This window comes from Rhinolophus sinicus, chromosome 3, assembly GCF_057876585.1.
Source record: "Rhinolophus sinicus isolate RSI-liver-muscle chromosome 3, RSI-T2T, whole genome shotgun sequence".
NCBI classification, from domain to species: domain Eukaryota; kingdom Metazoa; phylum Chordata; class Mammalia; order Chiroptera; family Rhinolophidae; genus Rhinolophus; species Rhinolophus sinicus.
This window is the reverse complement of record NC_142503.1, coordinates 88,679,870-88,701,462: the sequence shown is the minus strand read 5'-3', so window position 1 is coordinate 88,701,462 and position 21,593 is coordinate 88,679,870. Positions and strand designations below refer to the sequence as shown.

Below are 21,593 nucleotides of genomic sequence, written 5' to 3'. Positions count from 1 at the left end.
CAACAAACCATAAAATGTCTGTGAGCATTAAACTTTTGACATTTGATGCAGATATCAATGAGTGTGCTTTGGATCCTGATATATGTGCCAATGGAATTTGTGAAAACTTACGTGGTAGTTACCGTTGTAATTGCAACAGTGGCTATGAACCAGATGCCTCTGGAAGAAACTGTATTGGTAAGTTATTTGTTATGTTCAATTAGAAGCCTTTCATATAGTATAATCTCATGGATTATAGGAGAAATCAAAATACAAATAAGACTAAAACTAGAGACCTTACAGTGTCTCGTTTCCTTCTTAGTACACAAAAATAAAAAAATATTTGGAATCAGGCAAATTCTTTTTCTGTTACACAGAAACAAACTTCTTGGTGGCACAACTTAATATTTAAATTTTTTCTTTTCTCAAATGAATGGGCACATACTAAATTATTGGCCTGTTATTGTTCTGCATATATCTTAATTCTATAATTTTTTACTAAGGAATGGACTTCCTTAACAGGGCAATATGGATAATAGTAAGTTAAGAAAATAAAGTATTGAAAGTTAAAGAAAATAAAGGTTGACAAAACTCTGACTTAGAAAGAAACAACTAATTGTTACGACATATCTAAACATGATAACTGAGGTGGGTAAATTATAAGCGAATGCCTGAAAACGTTCAAATGTGTAGCTCATATATTGAAGAATTTGTGAAGACTCTAGATTTTCCCATAGAGTACTTGAGTCCACTTTTATAAAACAAATGTTATTTGATCCGTCATTATATGTAATAATTTTTACATCTTAACACTGTAATTTTTACATTGACATCACATTCAAGTTTTTATTATGACTAAGAAGAAATACATTTTTCAGCATTTATGGTACTGGTTTTTATTAATAAATATGTTCATTGATCTTGACTTGAAAAAATACATACAGATGGATATATAAAACTATGTTACATATCATGTATTTATAATAGATTTTGATACCTAAGAGAAGAACACCCGCCAAAGATTACTGAACATTTACAAAATATGCAAACCATCTAGCTTTTATTCACCAAAAACAAAGTTGCTTCCAGCATAGCTTCCAAGTACAGTGGAGTACATGGGTACTCTGTTGAATAGGAGGAGATTTGGTCGGCATTCACACATTGAACACAGTTCATGGCACTGCTTACCTCTTTAAATAAGGTATATGCGTAATTCTGATAAAAATTAAAACTAGATTTTAAAAATAAAAACGAAGCAAAATTCCGGTTTCAGTTTGTTAGGGCTGCTGTAAAGTACCAAAAACTGGGTTGCTTAAAACAACAGAAATTTATTGTCTCATAATTTGGGAAGCTGAAAGTCCAAATTCAAGGTGTCCACAGAGCCATTCCCTCTGATGGTGCCAAAGGAGAATCCCTTTCCTCTTCTAGCTTCTGGTGTTTGCCAGAAATCCTTGGCATTCCTGGGCTGGTAGGTGTATCAATCGAGTCATGTGTTCATCTTTGCCCTGTGTGTCTTCACATCATCTTCCCTGTGTGTGTGTCTGTCTCTATGTCCAAATTTCCCTTTTATAGGGACACCTGTCATATTGGATTGCAACCTACCCTACCAACCTCATTTTAACTAGATTACCTCTATGACACTCCTATTTCCAAATAAGGTCACATTCTGCGTATTGGGTGGGGTAGGACTTCAACGTAACTTTTTTGAGGCACACAGTTCAACCCATAGCATGGAGTAATGGGTAAAATAATTATGACACAGCCACTTGGTAAAACATCCAATCATGGGGGAAATACTTAAAGTATGATGCTAATTTTTAAAAGTCAAGGTTCAAAATTGGAGCAAAACCATAATTTCCAAAGGACAAAATGATAAAAAACAAAGAATTAGTAGTATTGGTAGTGACGAAATTATAGGAAATGTTTTTCTCATTCTGTTTTCCGAATTTTTACAATATAAATATGTTTGGTCAGGTACAATTGTTATTTGCAAGAGTAAAAATATAACTTACAAGGATCTCCACCCCACGCTGCAATTTTTTATTTCTTTCTGTCATTAACTACACTCAAAAAAATGAGAGGGTGGATATGAAGATAAAACTCAATGTGAGCTTCTTAAACTGGAGCTTTAAATATTTTCTAGGCTGTTCTAGTCTAGCCTACGAAAGGAATATATAAAATGCATCATTAATTTTCCATTAATAATTAATTGTTTCTGAGGTAAACTATAATGGAAAGAGATTAAATACTAGTATTTGTTTAATTGGCATTTAACACATTCTATATTAGATTTTTAATCAGATTAAAGTTTTACACTTTTGTTATTTTTATTACATATAAGCAAACATATAGGCAAATGAGTTTATTTTAATATATTTCATTGATGCTTTAAAAATATCTAATATAATACCAGTAGAGGACAATAAGTAAATGAAGAACAAGGTAGTCATGTGCCTTTTCCAAACAACATACCTGAGGGACTTCAAAACATCTTAAAATTAGCCACCAGCATAAGAATGTTCCATTTGAGTAAAGCCAGATATATTTGCTTGGGATCAAAGAATGTGCTGTGGCTACAAAGTGACTGTGTCAAGGAAAGGGGGGAGAAGAAAACAAAAACAAAACATCGGTCACTGTGCTATACGTTTCAATATGTGTGTCTCCTATCTTCTACTGGGTGCTTCCAGACATTGATGAGTGCTTGGTAAACAGACTGCTCTGTGACAATGGCCTGTGCCGAAACACACCTGGAAGTTACAGTTGCACCTGCCCACCTGGGTATGTGTTCAGGACTGAAACGGAGACGTGTGAAGGTAAGAACTGTCTTCTTGCCTTAGATGTGAACAAGTAAGCACCTCGATATGCATAAATGTCAAGTATTAGGTTGGTGCAAAAGTAATTGCAGTTTATGCAATTATTTTCAACCTTTTAAACCGCAATTACTTTTGCACCAACCTAATACATTGACGAAGCAATATAGTAAAAAGTATTGTTTGAAATTTTTTTTAACTTTATAGTCTCTTTCAGCTAATCCACACGTTTTAGAAAGAGCGTGCGCCTAACCCAGTTTACAAATACCATCAGTTCTAATCGGATAAAATATCAACAGACATGTGAAACCAACATTTTGAAGTTTTAAAACTAAAGTGAAAAACAGCGAAAGGAGCCAGTTTGTTTTACTTGCAAAAGAAAATGTTAGATTTTTGTTTACTTCGTTTCCCCTTTTTAAAAGCCACTATTACACATTAGTCTAGGGGAACCTGAATTATGATGGCAAATTCAGCTCTTAAGCATTTTATTTATGAAATGATTGATAAAATCCCTCAGCAGATGGCCCAGAATATTTGGGACCTGACTGAAAATGGTCGCCTTAATTAAATTATAGTCTTAAGAAAATTGTCCTTTTCCTTTGATAACTTAAAAGTTACTGTTTGGTCTTGTAGATCATAAAACCAGTATTTAAAAGCTTCTTTTCTTTCAACCTCATTTGTCTGCAGTGGAAGTTATGTGAATGAGTTAAATGCCTAAGCACGAGGGAAGGCCTCATTTTTAGTGAGATACCAGCTAAGAAATGAGTGCATTCGATTATGTTTTTGTTTCTGGATGAAAGTGCTGTGCATTTCAGAATAATCTGTTATGTGACTACCAGTCATTGTTCTTTTTAAGTCTCACTGTGTGGGCCTGCAGAAGTATCCCATGACATTATCAAATGCAATAACTACTTCCCAGTAGTAACTTTTTAAAAAAGAGATTTCATCTTTCATTATTTTGAATAGTCCTTTCCTTGTCTGTTAAAGTATTTGTTAGTGACTCCACAGCCAAGAAAACTGCAAGAGTAATATTATGCAAAAAGATGTTAACATTCTCTCTCCATCTTATTGTTTAACATCAAAGCATTCTTGTGAACAGAAACAAGTTAGGACTGGAACAAGATGCCAGAACACAAATGATTCAGCTGAAGTCAATGAAATGCAATTACAACGTACAATTCTAAGTTTGGATTGAATTGGAGGGACCACTGCAAAACAGTAATTAGCCTACAGAAAGAAAGAAAAAAAAACACATCAGCATGAAAAGCAGTTTTTGTAATCTTAGTACCGGTAACTTTCCCCTCTGTCCACCACATTTTGAGGAGCTCCTCAAGGAAGAGCATTCAGTCCATTCCCAATTAAAGTACTTGAAAGTCCATCTTCTCTGTAGATGACCAGGAGGTCACACTTGAGAGTTTGTGATATGCTTCTGTAAGATATAAAAGCTCTCTTTTCAAACTAGCTACGGCTTCTCAAATGGATTCACCCAGAGGCTTTAGTTTCTAGCACCCACTCCCACCCACCCCCTTTCACCTTTTCTCCCACCCACCAATCACCTTTCAAAATTGCTCTGAGAAACGTACTCTGTAAGAAAGTACTCTAACCATATTTCCTCCAGGAGTATTTTGGTGGGTGGGAGAAGGGATTTCAAGAGTTTATTAATAATTTTTTTCTTTATTCCCGACTTTCTATACTTCCTTCCCACTGTCTTTTATCATTTTCTGTGTTGTCTGCTGGAGGACAGGCTTCTGTTAAATGTTAAAAACTTGAACGCAAGAACAGCTTAAGATATCTTAATGTAACTGGGATGCTGATGACTATTAGGACGGGCTCTCTGACCTCAGTGACAGTGTCCTTCGGTGCTATTGTGAGAGAGACACATAGTGGAGAAATACACGGATGGTGTCTTTGATTTAGTTTGGTCAAAGTTTGGTTTGTATATCAAATTGTCAATGTTGTTTATAGCAAATTCCCTCCATTTTAACAAGTAAGATGGAGTTGAAGGGTACTAAGACCCGGCATACCAAGGAATAAATAAAAGGCAGGGACTCTCCTGCTTATATGAACAATTGAAGAGTAGTGGCAAATGGTGTTTAATAGTATAATGTTGGATGATTGCATAAATATTACAGCACATTAATACCAAACCAGGCAACAGTCAGGGTTAGAAACAGTGCTCTTCACTTATTTTGTCCAAAGGGTAATTGTTCCTGATAAATCTGAGCCTTTTCTTTAATATGAAATATATTTCATATCTGTCATTCATAAGAAAGAAGTTCACATTATGTAAACACAAGAAATGACAGAGAAATAGTTTGGCCCTAGCCTTACGACATTGGTGGAAATAAAAATGATTTATTATGAGAAACCTAACCAAATAACTTTTACTTCTACATTTTCTTCCCACTGTTATTTGCATTTTATTAAACGTTTTGCAAAAAAAGACATGAAGGCCACGAATCTCTTTTTTCCCTTGGGTCTCCTCCTTATTTCCACCATCGAATTCACACAATAAATTTGTCTGCCTGAAGCAGTCAAATAACAAGGAGTTATTAGCAGATTCATTGTAGACTCTAACTTTCTCTGCATATATTTGCTATATTCACTAATTTTGCTTGTCATTCATGTTTTCCATAGGCTATTTTAGATATATAATAAATAGAAGTAATAATAAAGTTCCTCTGATATTTCAGACTAAAGTTACAAAAAATTTATTTTACTTTTTTTGTTTGAGTTCTGAGAGCCTGTGAATGTTAAAATTTTTACAGCAAGCACTGTGGTTTAGATTGTGTTTCCAGTGACATAACTAGTTAAATGTAAACCAGATGTGCTTTGAAGTTTATTTCCAGGAATGTACAGTGAACTGTTTCAATTCCTGGTTCCATGACATTTATAACATAAAAACATTGTATTTAAGGAAAAATTAAACAGTTGATATTTGTAGCTGTCATTGCATGTGTTTATAGTTTTTGAGTTCATAACTGCTTAATTTAAAATAGGGATTTTGAAAATATATGATAATTGATGTTTTTCTGGTTTGGGAGCTTCTTACAGATGAAATTAATAGGTGAATTATATATAGTCCTCAGATTAGTTATCTGCTTCCTGACTATATCTGATTCCTTTTGTGTTTTTACTGAAAGAATGTCAGTACTCTTGAATAGATTTTCTCATTCCAAATCTGTGCTATATTTACAAAACCTGCTCTTGTATTTTTCTTTTAAGAGGTTTTCTTGCTACAAACAACCTGAAAGAAGAATGTATTTATATTTCCTCAAACAGTTTCTACTTCAAGAATTACATTAATACCTGGGTGCTTCATTAGTAGTTTTGAAGTGGCAAAGAAGGAACACACCTGTTTTCCACATTGATTTTTAAATTTGCACTTCAAGTCCACTAACTTGAAAATCAACAGTGAGCCCTGCCTTTTCAGGACCAGTTTAGTTTATATTTGACTTAAGACGTTCAAGAGCAAGCATTGAAATCTTATAGTTATTTGCATGTTTTCCTCAATGTAGTATTTTATATTTAATTCAAAGAGGTATTTAGAAAAAAAATAAGTATTCTGGTTAACTTGGAAACCTTAGTGTTCAACAAAAACATGTCTTGAGGTATGTTGACGTGTTTCAGATAATTAACCAAGTACAAAAAGAAATATGTGTACCCTTTCTTTAAATTGAGTGGTTGAATTTATACCGAAAAGTCAGCCTTTGATATTGTTTTTAGTACTTTAGCTGAAACTTGTATTTATTTTTAATTAACTCATGTTAAGCTATTTAACTTTATTGGCTTGACGTTTTTGTTAGTCACCACTTGAGAACATAGGCATACTCTAATTCTGTTTACTTCTGACCATCAACAGGAATTGTTTTGATTATGGTATTGGTTTGATTTAGGACTCAAATCAAATTAATGATAGTAAAGGGCTATTTGAAGCAATTAAAAGTTTTTTCTCTTTTTGATTTTATCAAATTCCGTTGTGCTGTTAAAAACCCCACCCCAAACATGTAAATGTGAACAGGCTAATCAGAGTGGAAGGTGGGTAAGGACTGGAGGAGAATGCTATACCTGGTATTCAAGTTTCATCCCTTAGCTTCTGATTTGCATCCAGGAGTTTGGAATTAAAGCCAGCATGGTGATATTTTGCCTCTAACATAGGCTTTTTTAAATTGTTCCAAAACCTCACAGAGTCATAAATGACAGAAACAATCAACCATTGTTTGTGCATCGGATGTCCCACCTAGCGATATGTTGCTTTCCATGGAATCAGAGTTCAGATTTCCCACAGGACAATTGCATCTTGTTATGGGGGGAAATTAATCCAATTCATGTAAAGTTGTAGTAAGATAGTGAAGATTCACATGCTAAATCACTTCCAAATAGGCTAATTCCTATAGTCCTACTGTGTCCCCAGTCGTGTATATGTGTATCCACTCTGTAAAATGCATATCTCCATTCCCCATTCACTTATGCCTCATAGATCCGTATTAAAATTATAAGAGCCAAGTTTACCAGACATTCTGGCATAGCTTGGCTTGTTGGAATAATATTTTCCAAAAACACATGGCAGTTCTAACAGATTCTTTTCCTTCTGGATCGTAGATATAAATGAATGTGAAAGCAACCCCTGTGTCAATGGGGCCTGCAGGAATAACCTTGGATCTTTCAATTGTGAATGTTCTCCTGGCAGCAAACTCAGCTCCACTGGATTGATCTGTATTGGTAAGATGCACACACGGGGCCCACGTTTCAGTTTCACTCAGAGCTAAGCAGAGACCTCAGGCCTTACTGCGGGTCAAAACAGAACCTGATGACGGGAAGCTAATAATTACTCTCCCTGTTTTCTCTCATTATCAAAATAGGAGTAAAACATGATAGCATAAACTGGACAGGCTCTTAAATTTTGTGAAGTTCTAGGTAGTGTTCCTTTTGTGTAAGTAGATACATCGTGCTGTAAGTTACAAGCATTTCCATACCACACAGATATTTATATTCGTTACTCTACGAATGCCTTAGGCATCAATGCAATCAAATCCCTGCTGTGTACTTTTTATAAACAACCTTCAGTGGTAAACAAAAATGTGATACCATTTGGACTCAGTTAAAGGGACAAGGATTTGAAGATTTTAAGCTTCAAACAAATAGAAAGAATTTATTGTTTTCTCATTTCTCCCATCAATTATAAATGTATGGGCTTCAAGCAAGAGAAGATAACTGTTTTCTTGCTTTTGGAAATCTCTAAGGGAAAAAGATTCCAAAACTTTAAACTAACATTTTTTAATATAGCAAAATGTTTAAGGTCAATTTTTGATAATGACAATAGGACATATATAAAATGAAATCATCTGATCTATTACTGTAAGAAACAATTCAACACGAGGGGGGAAAAAGAAACTATTCTAGTAATTCTTTTCCTTGATTCTAGTGTCTGTGGCTCCATTGGCTAGGTATAGCACATTTCATATCGTTAGCTAGTGTCCACCTTTAAACAAAAGGTAGATTTCCAAATAGAAAGATATTTCAGTTTTACATAGTGCCATAAAAATGGCAGTTCTTATTATCTAGCCAGTATGAATTTTCAGTTTAATATTTGTCAAAGACAATAGTATTTTCAATATTATGTCTGATATTACCAATATTTAGCTGATAATATGATATGCTAGAGTACCTGTTTGTTACATGAAAACAAATGGCCAAATCCAAAGTTATCAATGAAAACCTTCCATTTGGAAATGCCAGCTCTTCATCTCCCAGTGAGGTACAGCTGATGAAATTTGAGGCCTGCTCAGCTCTCCATATTAGGAAATAGACGGCCATCTGCCTGGGGCGTTACTTTTTTCTTATAGAATTCCAGATTGGGGGATGGTGGAGAGAAGAGGCATGTGGATTGGATCTGGTAAGGCAGAAGTATTTTTGCTAAGCCACAATTTCCAACTGAGATAGAGTCATTTTATTAGGCAAAGGAAATGAACTCAGCATTAGTCAATTAATGTCTCAGAAAACTAAATCTGTATGCCACTTGGGCATCAAAGATATCTTAGTTTTGGCTTCATCATAAACACTTCTATTATTTTGGCCTTTTACCCTTATATTTATTAATAAAAAAAAGACAAAGACTTTTTATTCCCAAGTCATTATGTTGGGCAACTAAACACCACCTTATTTTTCTCAGCCAATGTGTGACGTGTTTTTATTCGTTACGATCAAATTTGTATATCCCAGCCTAAAGCTGCTCAGGAAGACAGTTACTTAATATTTTGAAAATTTGTACAGCATTTTATCCGCTTTTTTCACTTAAGACGGAATTCTAGTTTTGAAAAGAAAATAAACAGTAAAATAGAGAGCGAGAGAAATTATGCATTTTTTAAATAGAACTGTTAAGTGGCTCTTATTGGTGATTAGCCTGCAACTGTTCTGTTGGAGAGTCCAAGTCTCTAAATTTTGAATGGAATAAAAATTCCCTGATGTGATTACAAATTTAAAATTAAGTGAGAACGCATATGAGTTAGTTAGATATTAAGACTACTTAGGAATTTAAATCTATTCTGCAAACTTCCTAAATATATATGTTAATCTTAAACTGCTTTGTAAACTGCTTGTAAAGACTATTGTATTCTGGTTGAAAATGATTAAATATAATAGAAGAGTAAATTTGGTTAATCCTCCTGCATTACACTGCTCACATCCAATGGCTCTGCATAATCCAGACCAGTTTCCCTCATCTTTGGTGTGGGTCTGCATTCTGTCCTCCATTTACATGGATGTATATGACCATGGCCGTGACCTCTCTGTTCTCAAATCCAATGGTCAATTCTTAGTCCTCATCTTAGCCTATATTAGCAATGTTCGGCACAGTTCATCACTCACCCCTCTCCAGAAGTTTTTCACTTTTGGCCTCCTCTTCTTTCACTTTTCTGGCCCATTTTCAGTTTTCGTTGGTAAGTCTTTCATATCCTCCTGCTTTCCAACTTGAAGTGTACCACGGGTTGGTCTTTGAACCCCTTGGCTTCCCTGTCTGCATTCATGCTTAGATGGCCTCTACATCGACTCAAATTTCACTCTTTACTCTTGTCGTGAGCGGGACGTGGCTATCAAAGTAGCAGTCTCACACACGTTTGTGTCTCTCCACAATGTCAGACTTTATTAGAATAAAGCCATGGATCTAGTCCTGTTGACTCAGTTTGCCATGAGCATTAACCAAGGCTCTGGCCAGAGAATAGTCTCCAATAGTTGACAGCGGTTTCATACAAGAGGGTCACATAAGTTTGCAAGTAATAGGGTTAGGCAAGGTAAACAGAGTCTTATGCAAGAAGGATGAGAGAGTCCGGTGTTCAACGAGAGTCCCTAGGCGCTGGGGTGCAGAGTATCGGGCATCGGGCAGGGCTGGTGAGACACCAGGAGGCGAGGCGCCAAGCGCTCCGTCTGGGACGAGTGCAGATGCGGCTGTCAGCTCCTCAGTTGAGGCCTGAGTGAGGAGCCGCCAGAGAGCTCTGATTTTATGCTCAAGACTTGGTATAGCGCACCCATCTGCAGTCCCATAAAGCCATGCAGTGGTCACACCCCACCCTGTATCTGGAGTTACCTGATTTGGGTGTTCACTGGGTGCACTTTTCACGTGATGCCCTGGCATGGCTGTCACTTTGTGACTGGCATAGCTATCAGAATTATTAGCGTCTATTTTGTGTTCATAATTAATGCTCTATACAATCCTCAACCTCTCCACTCATTTCAGGCTTGTATTTCCAACTGTCTACACAGTTTCTCCATTTGGAGACATTTCTAATAGACATTTCAAACTTAACATGTCTAAAACCAAATTCCTATCTTTCAGCTTGAACCAGCTTGTCCCCTAGAATTATTTCTGTCTTGACAAATGACAACTCCATTCTTTTAGTTGCAGACCCCCAAAACTTTGCAGTCATCTTTGATGCCTTTCTCTCAAATTCCACATTGAATCCATCAGCAAATCCTGTTGATTGTACTTGAAGTTTGTTCATATTTCAACTACGTCTCACCACTACCAGCAGCAACCTCCAGTCTGAGCCACCATTATTTCTCTTCTTGATTATCACTGTAACCTCTAATTTGCTTACCCTGCTTTTTTTTTTATCCCAACTAACCCCTGACTATATATTAATAACTACATCTATATTGTGAATGGGAGGGGGGCCGGTGCGGGGGGGAGGGGAGTGTATGCACACAAATAACACAGAGAGAGATGGATGTGTGTATGTTTGTATCAATGGATTTTGTGACTTTTAAGTGTTAATACAAAACTAGTCTGAAGAAGCTTCATGTTACAGAGTGAGCTCTCTGAAATAAGACTGTACAGGTTTGACTCTCGATGCTGACACTATACTAGCTGGGTAACCTTGGATACATAATTGTCCTCTGTGTGCCTCAGTTTTCTCATCTGCAAATTGTACATACCTTACAGGGTTGTTTTAACAAGTAAATAAACTAATACATGGAAAGCCTTTAATGGTGCTTGTTGCTACCTCAGTAAATATTAGCAAGTACTATTACAATATATCTTACTTAAAATGAATATAGCCAACGTCATAAATCAGTAATTAGTCCGGGTCCTTAAAACACAGAGCAGTCCGGATCATTTAAATACACAGTAGCCTTGCACCAGCATCTATGTTACAGGTTTAAGCCTGTAAAAAGCCTATAATTTGAGGCTTGATACAAATACTGATGAGCAAGTCTTTTTCATTTGCGTGCAATTTTTACCCAAACTGAATCTCAAAACAGTAAAAAGCAAAGTGACTCTCCCTCTCTTTTCTACATCCTTGCCCTGTAACTTTTTCTTTCCAGTCAGGGACAGAGTTGTTTCATTTTTACCTCTGTCCCAGAGGGCTCGGGTTGTAAGTAACTTCCTCTTACCCACTGCTGTGTTCCACAGGGGATCAGAAATTACAACTTCTCCCTTCATGGGTCTGCCAGTTTCATCGTAATTCCCTGTCTGTGTTTCTCGTTATGTCTTAATTTTATTGTTGAATTTAGCAGTAAAACTTTTATCTGCCCATATTATTAATTGAGTTTTAAAATAAATACTGTAGGGATATGCTTTTTCTTTATTGTTTTCCAAGTGTATATGCCACAATATGCTATTAAGATTTAGTTATATTGTGTTTTACACGTCACCTGCATCGGAACCACCTGAGAAGCTGGTCAAATGCAGACTCCTGGGCTGCACACCTGGAGACGTGTGAATCTGCATTTTAACAAGAGCCTTGGTGATATGTGTGCTAAACTGAGAGCTCCAGTTCTAAAAGGAAAAACTTTATAAATGATTTATTTTACCCAATTAGTATTTCCCGTGTCAACTTTGACTGGATTCCTTGTCCCTGCTTCAAAATCAATCACTTAGCAGTCATTTAAAGAGGAACTTCAACTTATGTGGAGACATAGTCTAAAATTGTTAGGAGCGGTTATCGCTAGATAGTTGAATTACAGAAAAGCTTTATATGTTCTTTGCTCTTTCATCAAATACTTTACCATGAATGTGTTACTTTCTGAACTAAAGATAAAACTATACATATGAGTGCATAGGGAAATGCCCAAAAGAAAATAACATCAACTATTAGCCCTGGTGTGTCTTAGTGGTGGTTTTATAGGTGATGTTTATTTTCTTCTTTATCTTGTAGATTTTTTTCCCTTAAAATTATTCATCAAACAAGAACCTTCAGTTAGAGAAATACTAGCTTCCCTCTAATAGAACATAAATTGTGTGTGGTTTGTTTGGTGGGGACTTAGGAGAGTAGATTATTTGAGCAATTTTGTTTGACAAAATCTTAAATATCAAAGCAATTATCATAAAGGATAAATCTTATGAGTATTTTTCACTCAAGTAATGGTCTCATTACAGTAATACACTGCATTTGAAAGTACCCAAGTACCAGCATAAAATCTTGGGCAACGGTGGCTGCTCCTAGAATACTAGTAGATATAGTTGTATTAATTATCATATCATGTGAGATACATATGACACAATATTTGATTTATATGTAAATAGTATACTATCCTTAGAGGCACCTACGTATAATGTGTTCAAAGGATATGCTACTAAATTTTTTTAATCCTGTTTTTAATACGATAAATACTGCTGTTGGTGTATACAAAAGATGAGAGCTCCCCATCCTTTCTTGTTCCTTCTCAGACAGCCTGAAAGGGACATGTTGGCTCAACATCCAGGACAACCGCTGTGAGGTGAACATTAATGGAGCCACTCTGAAATCTGAATGCTGTGCCACGCTGGGAGCTGCCTGGGGGAGCCCCTGTGAGCGGTGCGAGCTAGGTAGGAGCCTGCCCACAGCCTTCTCGTTGGAAAGCTTCTCCCTCAGCCAGGCACCTTTTCCACTAGTGAGGAAGACTGTCAGATCATTATTGTCCCTCAAATGTTGTTTTTTTCTTGTGAAATTTATTCATTTCTTGAAATATGTATTTGGTTTATCCTTTTACTGTAAGCAAATCTTCTGAATACTTTAGCCAAGGAAAGGCATCAGCTAGAACTTAGCTACTGGTAGGCTATCAAAATTCTCCAGTGTCCTTGTTTGCATGGGTCCCAGTAGAACATTTATTTGTAATTCAGTTGGCAATGTGAAAGCAAATAGGAATTGTGGGGAAAATGATGAGAATCTCAATATGGGTCAGCACTGATGTAGTTAACACAGCATGTCCTGTGCTCCCCTGAATTCAACAAAGGGCACCCAGAGACTTTGGCCTCCAAAACCCCAGCTTGTAGTTTTTATTTAGTTCAATTTAGATTCCATTGTACTGTTTCTTGAGCTTAAGACAGTTGTGTTTTCTTTTCTAATGAAGTAAAAATGTGTCTATTGTTCTCATAGATACAGCTTGCCCAAGAGGCTTTGCTAGGATCAAAGGTGTTACTTGTGAAGGTGAGTGTATTCTTGGATGACATGTTAGTGTTTAGAGCTGTATGCAAAATTAGCATTCACTCTCACACTTTGGAGATACTTAATCGTTTTCAAAACCCTTGAAATTTCAATAAAAATACTCAGTGTAATCGACAAATGCTTTAGAATAATACTGTTAGGAAACAGTTTAGAGTTTCCCATTTCTCCTCTTGATACTGTTGTGTAAATTTTCACGAGGCCACCACAACCTTGAGGGCCCAGAAGAGCTGACAAAGGAACTTGTCTGGGCTCTGTTTTATGGAAGGGCAAGGCTGTGGTAATTTTCCCAGCTGGTGCCTAAGAAAACCAGTGGCTATGCTGTGGAATATTTCTGCTTAATTCAAGTAAGAATTTAAATTGTATTGCAAATTGAATATACTATACAGGAAGTAAGACTACACCTGCTTTTTCTATCTGGAGCGTCATTATCCCTCTGCTTGCTTCATTTCCCTACAGATGTTAATGAGTGTGAGGTGTTTCCTGGCGTTTGTCCAAATGGACGCTGTGTCAATAGCAAAGGATCTTTCCACTGTGAGTGCCCTGAAGGCCTTACGTTAGATGGAACTGGCCGTGTGTGCTTGGGTAAGATTCGTGCCCTTGTGTATTTCATGCATGAAACCAGCCATGAATTTTTCTTATTCTTTGGGCAGTGACCAGTCTAAAACCATTAGGTCTGTATCTGGAAATGCTTTAAATGAGATATTTTGAGGGAAAATCACTAATGGATATTTTTAAAGTGAATGTATTTGAAAGAAATGTTTCTGTATAATACAGTATGTATGGTACTGCTCAAAAATTTACCTCAAAAATTAAAATTTCTTTAATCATATATTTTAGGCAGGTTCATTCTTTCACATGGAATCAGTTGAATAAGAGAACTGTGTATATTTTGAATATGAAAGAAAAATTGGAGACTAGTGTTTGACATTAACATTTACCAGCCATTGCTGCTGTGCCCTTAGACAACAGTGGCGAAAGTCATGGTCAAAGTTATGTTGTTTCTCTTTGAAAACACTGACTAATCGCTATTCTTCCTTGACCACCTTTAGAGTTTAAATTTTCTTAAGTCTTTGTTTTCTAAAGATCTAAAATGAAGAGGTTGTTTCTTTCAACATTATATTACAGAAATGCCTAGTTGATCCTACTCTTCACCAGTGTTGGGCTTGACTAAACCGGAGTTTCATTATTGAAAAGGAAACTTGTATTAATCCTATATTGTACCTAAACAATGTTTTATTTGCTTAAGGGATTTTGCCCCCAATATGCTATGGAACAATAAGTGTTTAAAATAACTTTACATAGGTTTGTATTTTAAATTTAAGCTTGTAGACAAAGCATGAGCAACGGTAATGTTATATTCAAAGATCTTTAAGGTATTTGTATATATCAGTGGTTTTTTAAAATTAGTAGTAAGAAAAATGTTTGCAAAATCATACACTTTAATTATTATAATTAACACAGATTTAATTTTAAGTTAATTTTGATAACGTTTAAATTTGGATATAAAGTATGACTGTAAAATCATATGGAATTGTTTAGAAATTATAATATCCAAAGTCTGAATAATGAAAAATTCTTTTCAGATTTTTATCGTTAAATTATCTACCAAACTCAGAACAAAGTAAAGTATCTTTTGAAGATGACAAAGTGTTAGTATGCTCAAGTGACTAATGAAATCAAGTTGCCTTCAGTAGCCGAAGGATGCTATACATGAAGCCATATCATTGATTGTAAATTATCACTAAGCAAAATTAATTCCCAATAACATCACTCAGAATCAAATCTTTTGTAATATTCTAAAAGGATATATTGGATTTTTCCTTTTTGCACTTTGGTTAAATGTTTTTGTCACAACTTGAATTATGCTACATTAAGTCATTTTGGCTGGGGAATATGAGAAAGTTTCGAGAGGAGATTGGCATATGACAATGTAAAGTTTTCTGAGAACAAAAGTAGAGGTGAACTGCTTTGATAGAATTGATTGAAATCAAGGGTCCTAGACCCCATGTTTTCAGGAGCCAGGCAGATAAATGAGTAGGGTGTAATAAGGAGTGATGGGGTCCACAATAAACTGTAGAGCACATATACCATCCAGAGGCTTCCAAATTCCTATTTTAATTTCTGTGCAAGCCAATCAAAACATTCACAGGTCATATGTAGCCAGTGTGCTGACAGTTCCTGATGTAAATACTGATATGGATCTCAGTAATAAAGACACAGCATTACCCTGCCAGGCTATCATAACTTGTTACATACTTAGTCCAAGTACTTTTTTTTTCTTCATCTAATCCCAGAATAGCTTCTTGAGCAAATTAGCTCAATTACTTCAGAAACAATTTGACTCAAGCCAGAGTTCTCAGGCTACCTGTACTTAAATGAAACTGTCAGATCTTGTTAAGATCCTCACTTCCCTGGTGACAGTGTAGGATGAGGTTGACTGTAACTGAGACCAGCCCGAGTGCCTTGTTGTAATGAGATTCACTGGATTCCTGTCACACGTCACACTGGCAGAGAATGTGGCTTTTTGGTTGTTGTTAATGCAGATACAGAAGGTAAAATCACGTACTGTGAATATCTATATTCAGTCTACAGAATCAAAGTGAAAATTTACCAGTTATTTTTTTCTTTAAAAATAGGACTTCTTGGAAATGTATGTTACTCTAGGCTAACAGAAGTTGCTAAAGTTGATGTTACTTTTGGTTGAGAAATTAAAGAATCAGTATTAACAGTAAGTATTAGGTTGGTGCTAAAGGAATTACGGTTTTTGCAATTATTTTTAACCTTTAAACGGCAACTATTTTTGCACCAACCTAATAAAATAGAAAGCACATTTGTTTATGTTTACATTCCATTAAGGATCTCTTTCCCTTTGTTAAATAATTTCAGGTTTAGGAAATTATTTAGTATCTTGAAATACTCTTATCAAATAAAACGTATTACTTGATTAAGGAAAATCTTTTTTGAACTCATTATCCATATTTGCAATTTAACAGCCAAGTATTTGTAGTTTGATGAGCAACTCTATAGGCTAACGGATAAATGTGTTATTTATGGATTGTGCTAATTTACTCTAACTTGTGACGGTTGGTTGGTTTTCTAAGGTCCTAGCTTAGCATGCTGAAACATTAGTATGCTTCGAGACTGAAGGGAAAATGTGACAACTAAATAAATAATTTGGCCTCTTATTAGGGCAGATTTACATAACCCATGGCAAAAACCATGGCAAAAGATAAAATTGAAAGAAAAAAAAAACTTTGCAATAATATTTTTTCCTTTGTAAAGCTATTTTAATAGTTGTACCAAATTGGCAAATAGATTACAGTTGATCATTTACTGTTTATGACTAGGATCTGACAGGGCTGCTCACCAGCCACTTGAAGCACTTCAGTAAACAAGAAGAATCTGACACTAAAATTATTTTATTCTTTCTGACATGAGCATATAAAAAAGGGATCATAGGTGATGATGTGAAGGAGCCTTGTCGCAAGGGGACCTTTTCTTCCTGAAGGTGTCTTGTGAGAATTAAGTAATACTGAAGGAGAACCCACCTTCGCTCTCTCTAGATGACTGTCATTATGGAGTCCATTCCAGGAGGTCAGGGACTATGTCTCTCACTCACTGGTGTATCTCCAGGGCCTGACGTCATGCCAGGCACCGAGTAGACGTCCGGTACATATATGTTCCATGAGTATTACAGCTTAATCTCAGACTGTGATTTCACTCTCCGTGTAGACATCCGCATGGAGCAGTGTTATTTGAAGTGGGATGAGGACGAGTGCATCCATCCTGTTCCTGGGAAGTTTCGCATGGACGCCTGTTGCTGTGCGGTTGGGGCAGCTTGGGGCACCGAGTGTGAGGAATGCCCCAAACCTGGCACCAAGGAGTATGACACCCTGTGCCCCAGGGGGCCTGGCTTCGCTAACAGGGGGGACGTTCTTACTGGGAGGCCATTTTACAAAGGTAACTGAGCGGCATGTCCATCCCTCTCAAGTTCACCCTCTGCATTCTCTGAGATGAGAATTGGTTTAGCTTTAAACATTTGATTTTCCACTTTATTTTCTTTGTTAAACATAATTTGTGGCCAACTTTATAGCCCAAGTGTATACATCACCTCCATAAGAGGGCATTGAAGTAAAGATATAAAACAGACTGCTGATCTTGCTTTTCTTACATCCTCTGCTGCCACTCTGCTTTTCTTAGCACAGCCTGACTAGATGCAGCCCTGATGGAGCAACAAGTTCTCTAGACACCCCCTAAACTTTACAAAACAAATGGTCAGACATAAAAGGATCTCTTCACGAAGAATACAGCATCTTTTTCATAATTGAAACGTTGTGTGTGGCATCGATGTGATCACTGATATTTTTGATATCCCCCATTTTTACTTGGATGCATTATTTTCCATCATGGTAGATGTTTAACGTAAGATGAGAGATCTACTCTGTTAGATCAAACCAGCTCTACAACCTCGCTCTATTCTGCTTTTAGATATCAATGAATGCAAAGCTTTTCCTGGGATGTGCACCTATGGGAAGTGCAGAAATACAATTGGAAGTTTCAAGTGCCGTTGCAATAGTGGCTTTGCTCTAGATATGGAGGAAAGAAACTGCACAGGTAAGGTGGTATTTTTGTTGTCCTTGCTAAACCCTAGCTCTCTTTCTTCTGCTTTTGAAACTACTGACTTCAAAAAGCCCATCCTCTCATTAGAACATGTAAATTTTTCTTTTGGTTCCTTTTCCCTGCTCTTCAACCACTTCTCTAAACTTGTTGTGAGAGCTGCAAAACAACATGAAAATGCTATTTGTTTTATCTACAGGAACAACGTAAAAATATGATTTTCAGAATATCTGAGTGCTAACGAAACAGCTATTAAATCAACAATTGTTTACATTTGGTACAGTATTTGTTAAAATTTTTAAAGTTTGTGATAAAGAAGTTGGAACTTATTTTCTTTATCTGTGAACAGTTTTCATAGTAATTATGCTTCAGTCACCATTCATATCCTTATTCATAAGCATTCCCTTTAGTTTGAAAGGATATGAAATTCCAACTTTTTCTGTTTGGTAATATAACAAATTATCCCAAAGACTTGAACTATATCTCCAAAAGTTTATTTTAAGAACTCTCTTTACTTGTATTCTCTTTGGAATTTCCCCTTGTCTCCTGCCCTCACACATACTACTTCTTCATGATTGCCACGAATTATCTTTTTTGTCTCCTTTCTAATCTACTCCATAAGGTACCACTGGACTCATGAGCCTTCCCAGCCTAGACTCTCCCCAGAGTGTTTCAGAACTGTCCACTTGGTCTTCTGAAATTCCGCTATCTTGTCTTTCTGCTATGCTCCCATGCCTATCCCCAACTTCTACCCCCCCACCACCACCATTGTTTGCCCCCTGGGCTGCTGAATGTGACTGGGAGTCTGAGAAGAGCGGGCTGACATCCATGATTTCACCTTCAACCAGGCCCTCGCAGCCATGTAGCAACATGCCTCTTCACCTCTTTCCATCACCTGCTGAATTTCTCCCAGCACCGCTTCTAAACCTCTTCAGACCCACAAACCCTCTCATATCCTTATTTATTCTCCTTTTTTCTTTGTTGAGACCAAATATGATTGCCAGGACCTTCTCACACGTCCTCCTCTCTGGTAATAAAATTTCCTTTTTCTCCCATATTCTCTTTTGGCTTCGAGAATGAGATGTGATGGTCTTCCCCTGTTTTCCAGTTAATGCCTCTGCTTTCACTGTCTTCCTGTCCTCCTGCTCCAGGCCCTTCTCTGGTAGGGTTCACTCGTCTCTGTCTAGCATCTTCCCCTCTTTACTGATTCGTCCGCCCAGATGTATAAACAAGTTCGGAATGTGTCTTCAACCCTTCTTTTCTCTCAAACTCCCATCCTGTTTTCCTACTTGTACGTCTCATTCTTCTCTTTTAATTTGCTGTTTTCTTTGTAATTCTGTGTAACTCTGTTGCCCTCACTCGTTCAGGCACGTACACATAATTTTGCAAAACACTTTTGTCAAGTTAAAAAATAAAAAGTTTCTCTTGTTCATGTTCTCCTCAACCTCTGGCTAGATTCCCAGCCTTGATTTTCTTCTCATTTCCATGGTACTTCCCTGTCTCAGTGGTCCTTCCTTACCTATGATGTTTCTTCTCTGTTCTTTACAGATTCTTCTTGCCTTTGGCATTTTCCATCCCTTGAGCCTTTTCCAGGGTCCTTTGCTCTCTCAGCATTCTGTCTCTCAGAATTGCATCTTCCATCACGACTTCAAGGATGGCCTCTGTTGAGCTGTCTCCTAGGTGCTGTCTCTAGCCCTCTACTCCTCCTAAATTTCATTCCTACATTTCTAATTTCCATCTGGACAGCTTCTCTTTGTTTTTATCTCCCTTTGTCCCACTCCCTCCTTCCTCTGCCTAGGGACATTCTTGTAGGTATTAATAATATAATTTCACTCAGGATTGAAGCCTCAAACTTAATTTTGACATCTCCCTCTCCTGATGGACCAGTAGAAAATTAGGTATATTCTCCCATCAAAATGACTATTTCAAGTACTTATAATATTTCTTCTGGAGCATTGCAGATGCAGATTTGACTGCTCAGAAAACAGACTGAGTGGAGATTAACATGCAGGAAGTTTGTTAGGGATTGCCCTTGGAGGCAGTAGCTAGAGGAGGGAGGGGAAGGAAGCAGAAATGGGCAGGGAAGAAGCTGGGTTGTGATCCATCCCAGTGTCATCCTCAGCCCACCCCACAGGGAGCTCTGCATCTGGGATGGCTCTTTAGAATTGTCTGGAGTTAAGGCAAAAGTGCTAGGAATTTATGTACCCTCATGATCCATCCATCTTTGCATACATCTGCCCGAGAAGGGGTGCGGCTGTGGGGAAGCGGTCCTCTTAGCCAAGGCATTTCCTGAAGATAGTTTACATCTCAGGGCTTTCTGCCAGCAACAGTCCCAACAGCTTGAAGGGAAGGACAAGTAAGTCCTTTCTTCTTGCAGGGAGAGCTGGGCAACATGTCATGGTATCCACTCCGTTGCAGAATCTTCCACCGTCTTCCAACCCATTAATTTTCCATAGTCAGATCCTTCATTTCCACAACCACCAGGTTTATCATCCTAAAGCAGGGCTTAGCTTATGTAACTTCTCATCAAACAACTTCTATTGACTCAGGCAGCCCTAAACCTGGATAAAGAAGCTCAGTTTTTTTCAGTTCTGCCCCACTTCTTATTTTTGGTGTGAAATTAGCCAAATCACTTAATGGCGCTGGAGCTCTCCTTCTTTAACTGTGTAAGAGAGATACTTGTTGTGGGATATGATGGGAAAGGACAGCGGGACACTGCTAGCTGCCGTTCTGCACAGCGTTTAAGGCCAGTCTTCTCCTCTGCATGTTTGGCGCCCTCAGTAATCATACCTGTACTTGCACTAATGATCAGCTTCTACAGCCCAGACTCTCTATCACTTACTGTTCTCTGAAGTACATTAGTTTTCTTTACCTGTGCATTTCATCTGTTGCCTTTTTAATTTATTCCACATCGTTAAAATAAGAATTTCTATGCGCCATTCCAGGACCAGTTCAAAAGCCACCTCCTCCAAAATACCAAGTCTTATTAAGAGAATAGCTTACATATATACAGCACTTTCTATGAGACAAGAACTATTCTGAGCACTTCACAAGTATGGATTCACTTACTCCTATGAGGTGGGTTCTACTATGCTCCCCATTTTACAGATAAGGAAGTGGAGACACAGAGAAATTAAGTGATTTCCCAAGGCCCTCCACCTGGAAGACAACAAAGTAGGATTTGTACCCAGGCGTCTGGTTCCCGAATCCAGCTCTGCAGCTCTCACCATTTCATGTCAGCCAAAATCTGTCCCTGCTATCAACC

The 21,593-nt window shown here is 37.2% G+C and overlaps 1 protein-coding gene across 1 annotated transcript in view; it reads left to right on the top strand.

Annotated features, from left to right (window-relative positions):
• FBN2 (fibrillin 2) overlaps window positions 1–21,593 on the top strand; it is a 266,506-nt gene that overhangs the window by 170,447 nt on the left and 74,466 nt on the right. The window contains exons 18-25 of the mRNA XM_019732405.3: window positions 52–177; window positions 2,667–2,792; window positions 7,392–7,511; window positions 12,955–13,092; window positions 13,643–13,693; window positions 14,168–14,293; window positions 17,444–17,671; window positions 18,200–18,325. Of these exons, the coding sequence (XP_019587964.1) occupies window positions 52–177; window positions 2,667–2,792; window positions 7,392–7,511; window positions 12,955–13,092; window positions 13,643–13,693; window positions 14,168–14,293; window positions 17,444–17,671; window positions 18,200–18,325 (1,041 nt within the window). The remainder of the gene's footprint in view (window positions 1–51; window positions 178–2,666; window positions 2,793–7,391; window positions 7,512–12,954; window positions 13,093–13,642; window positions 13,694–14,167; window positions 14,294–17,443; window positions 17,672–18,199; window positions 18,326–21,593) is intronic.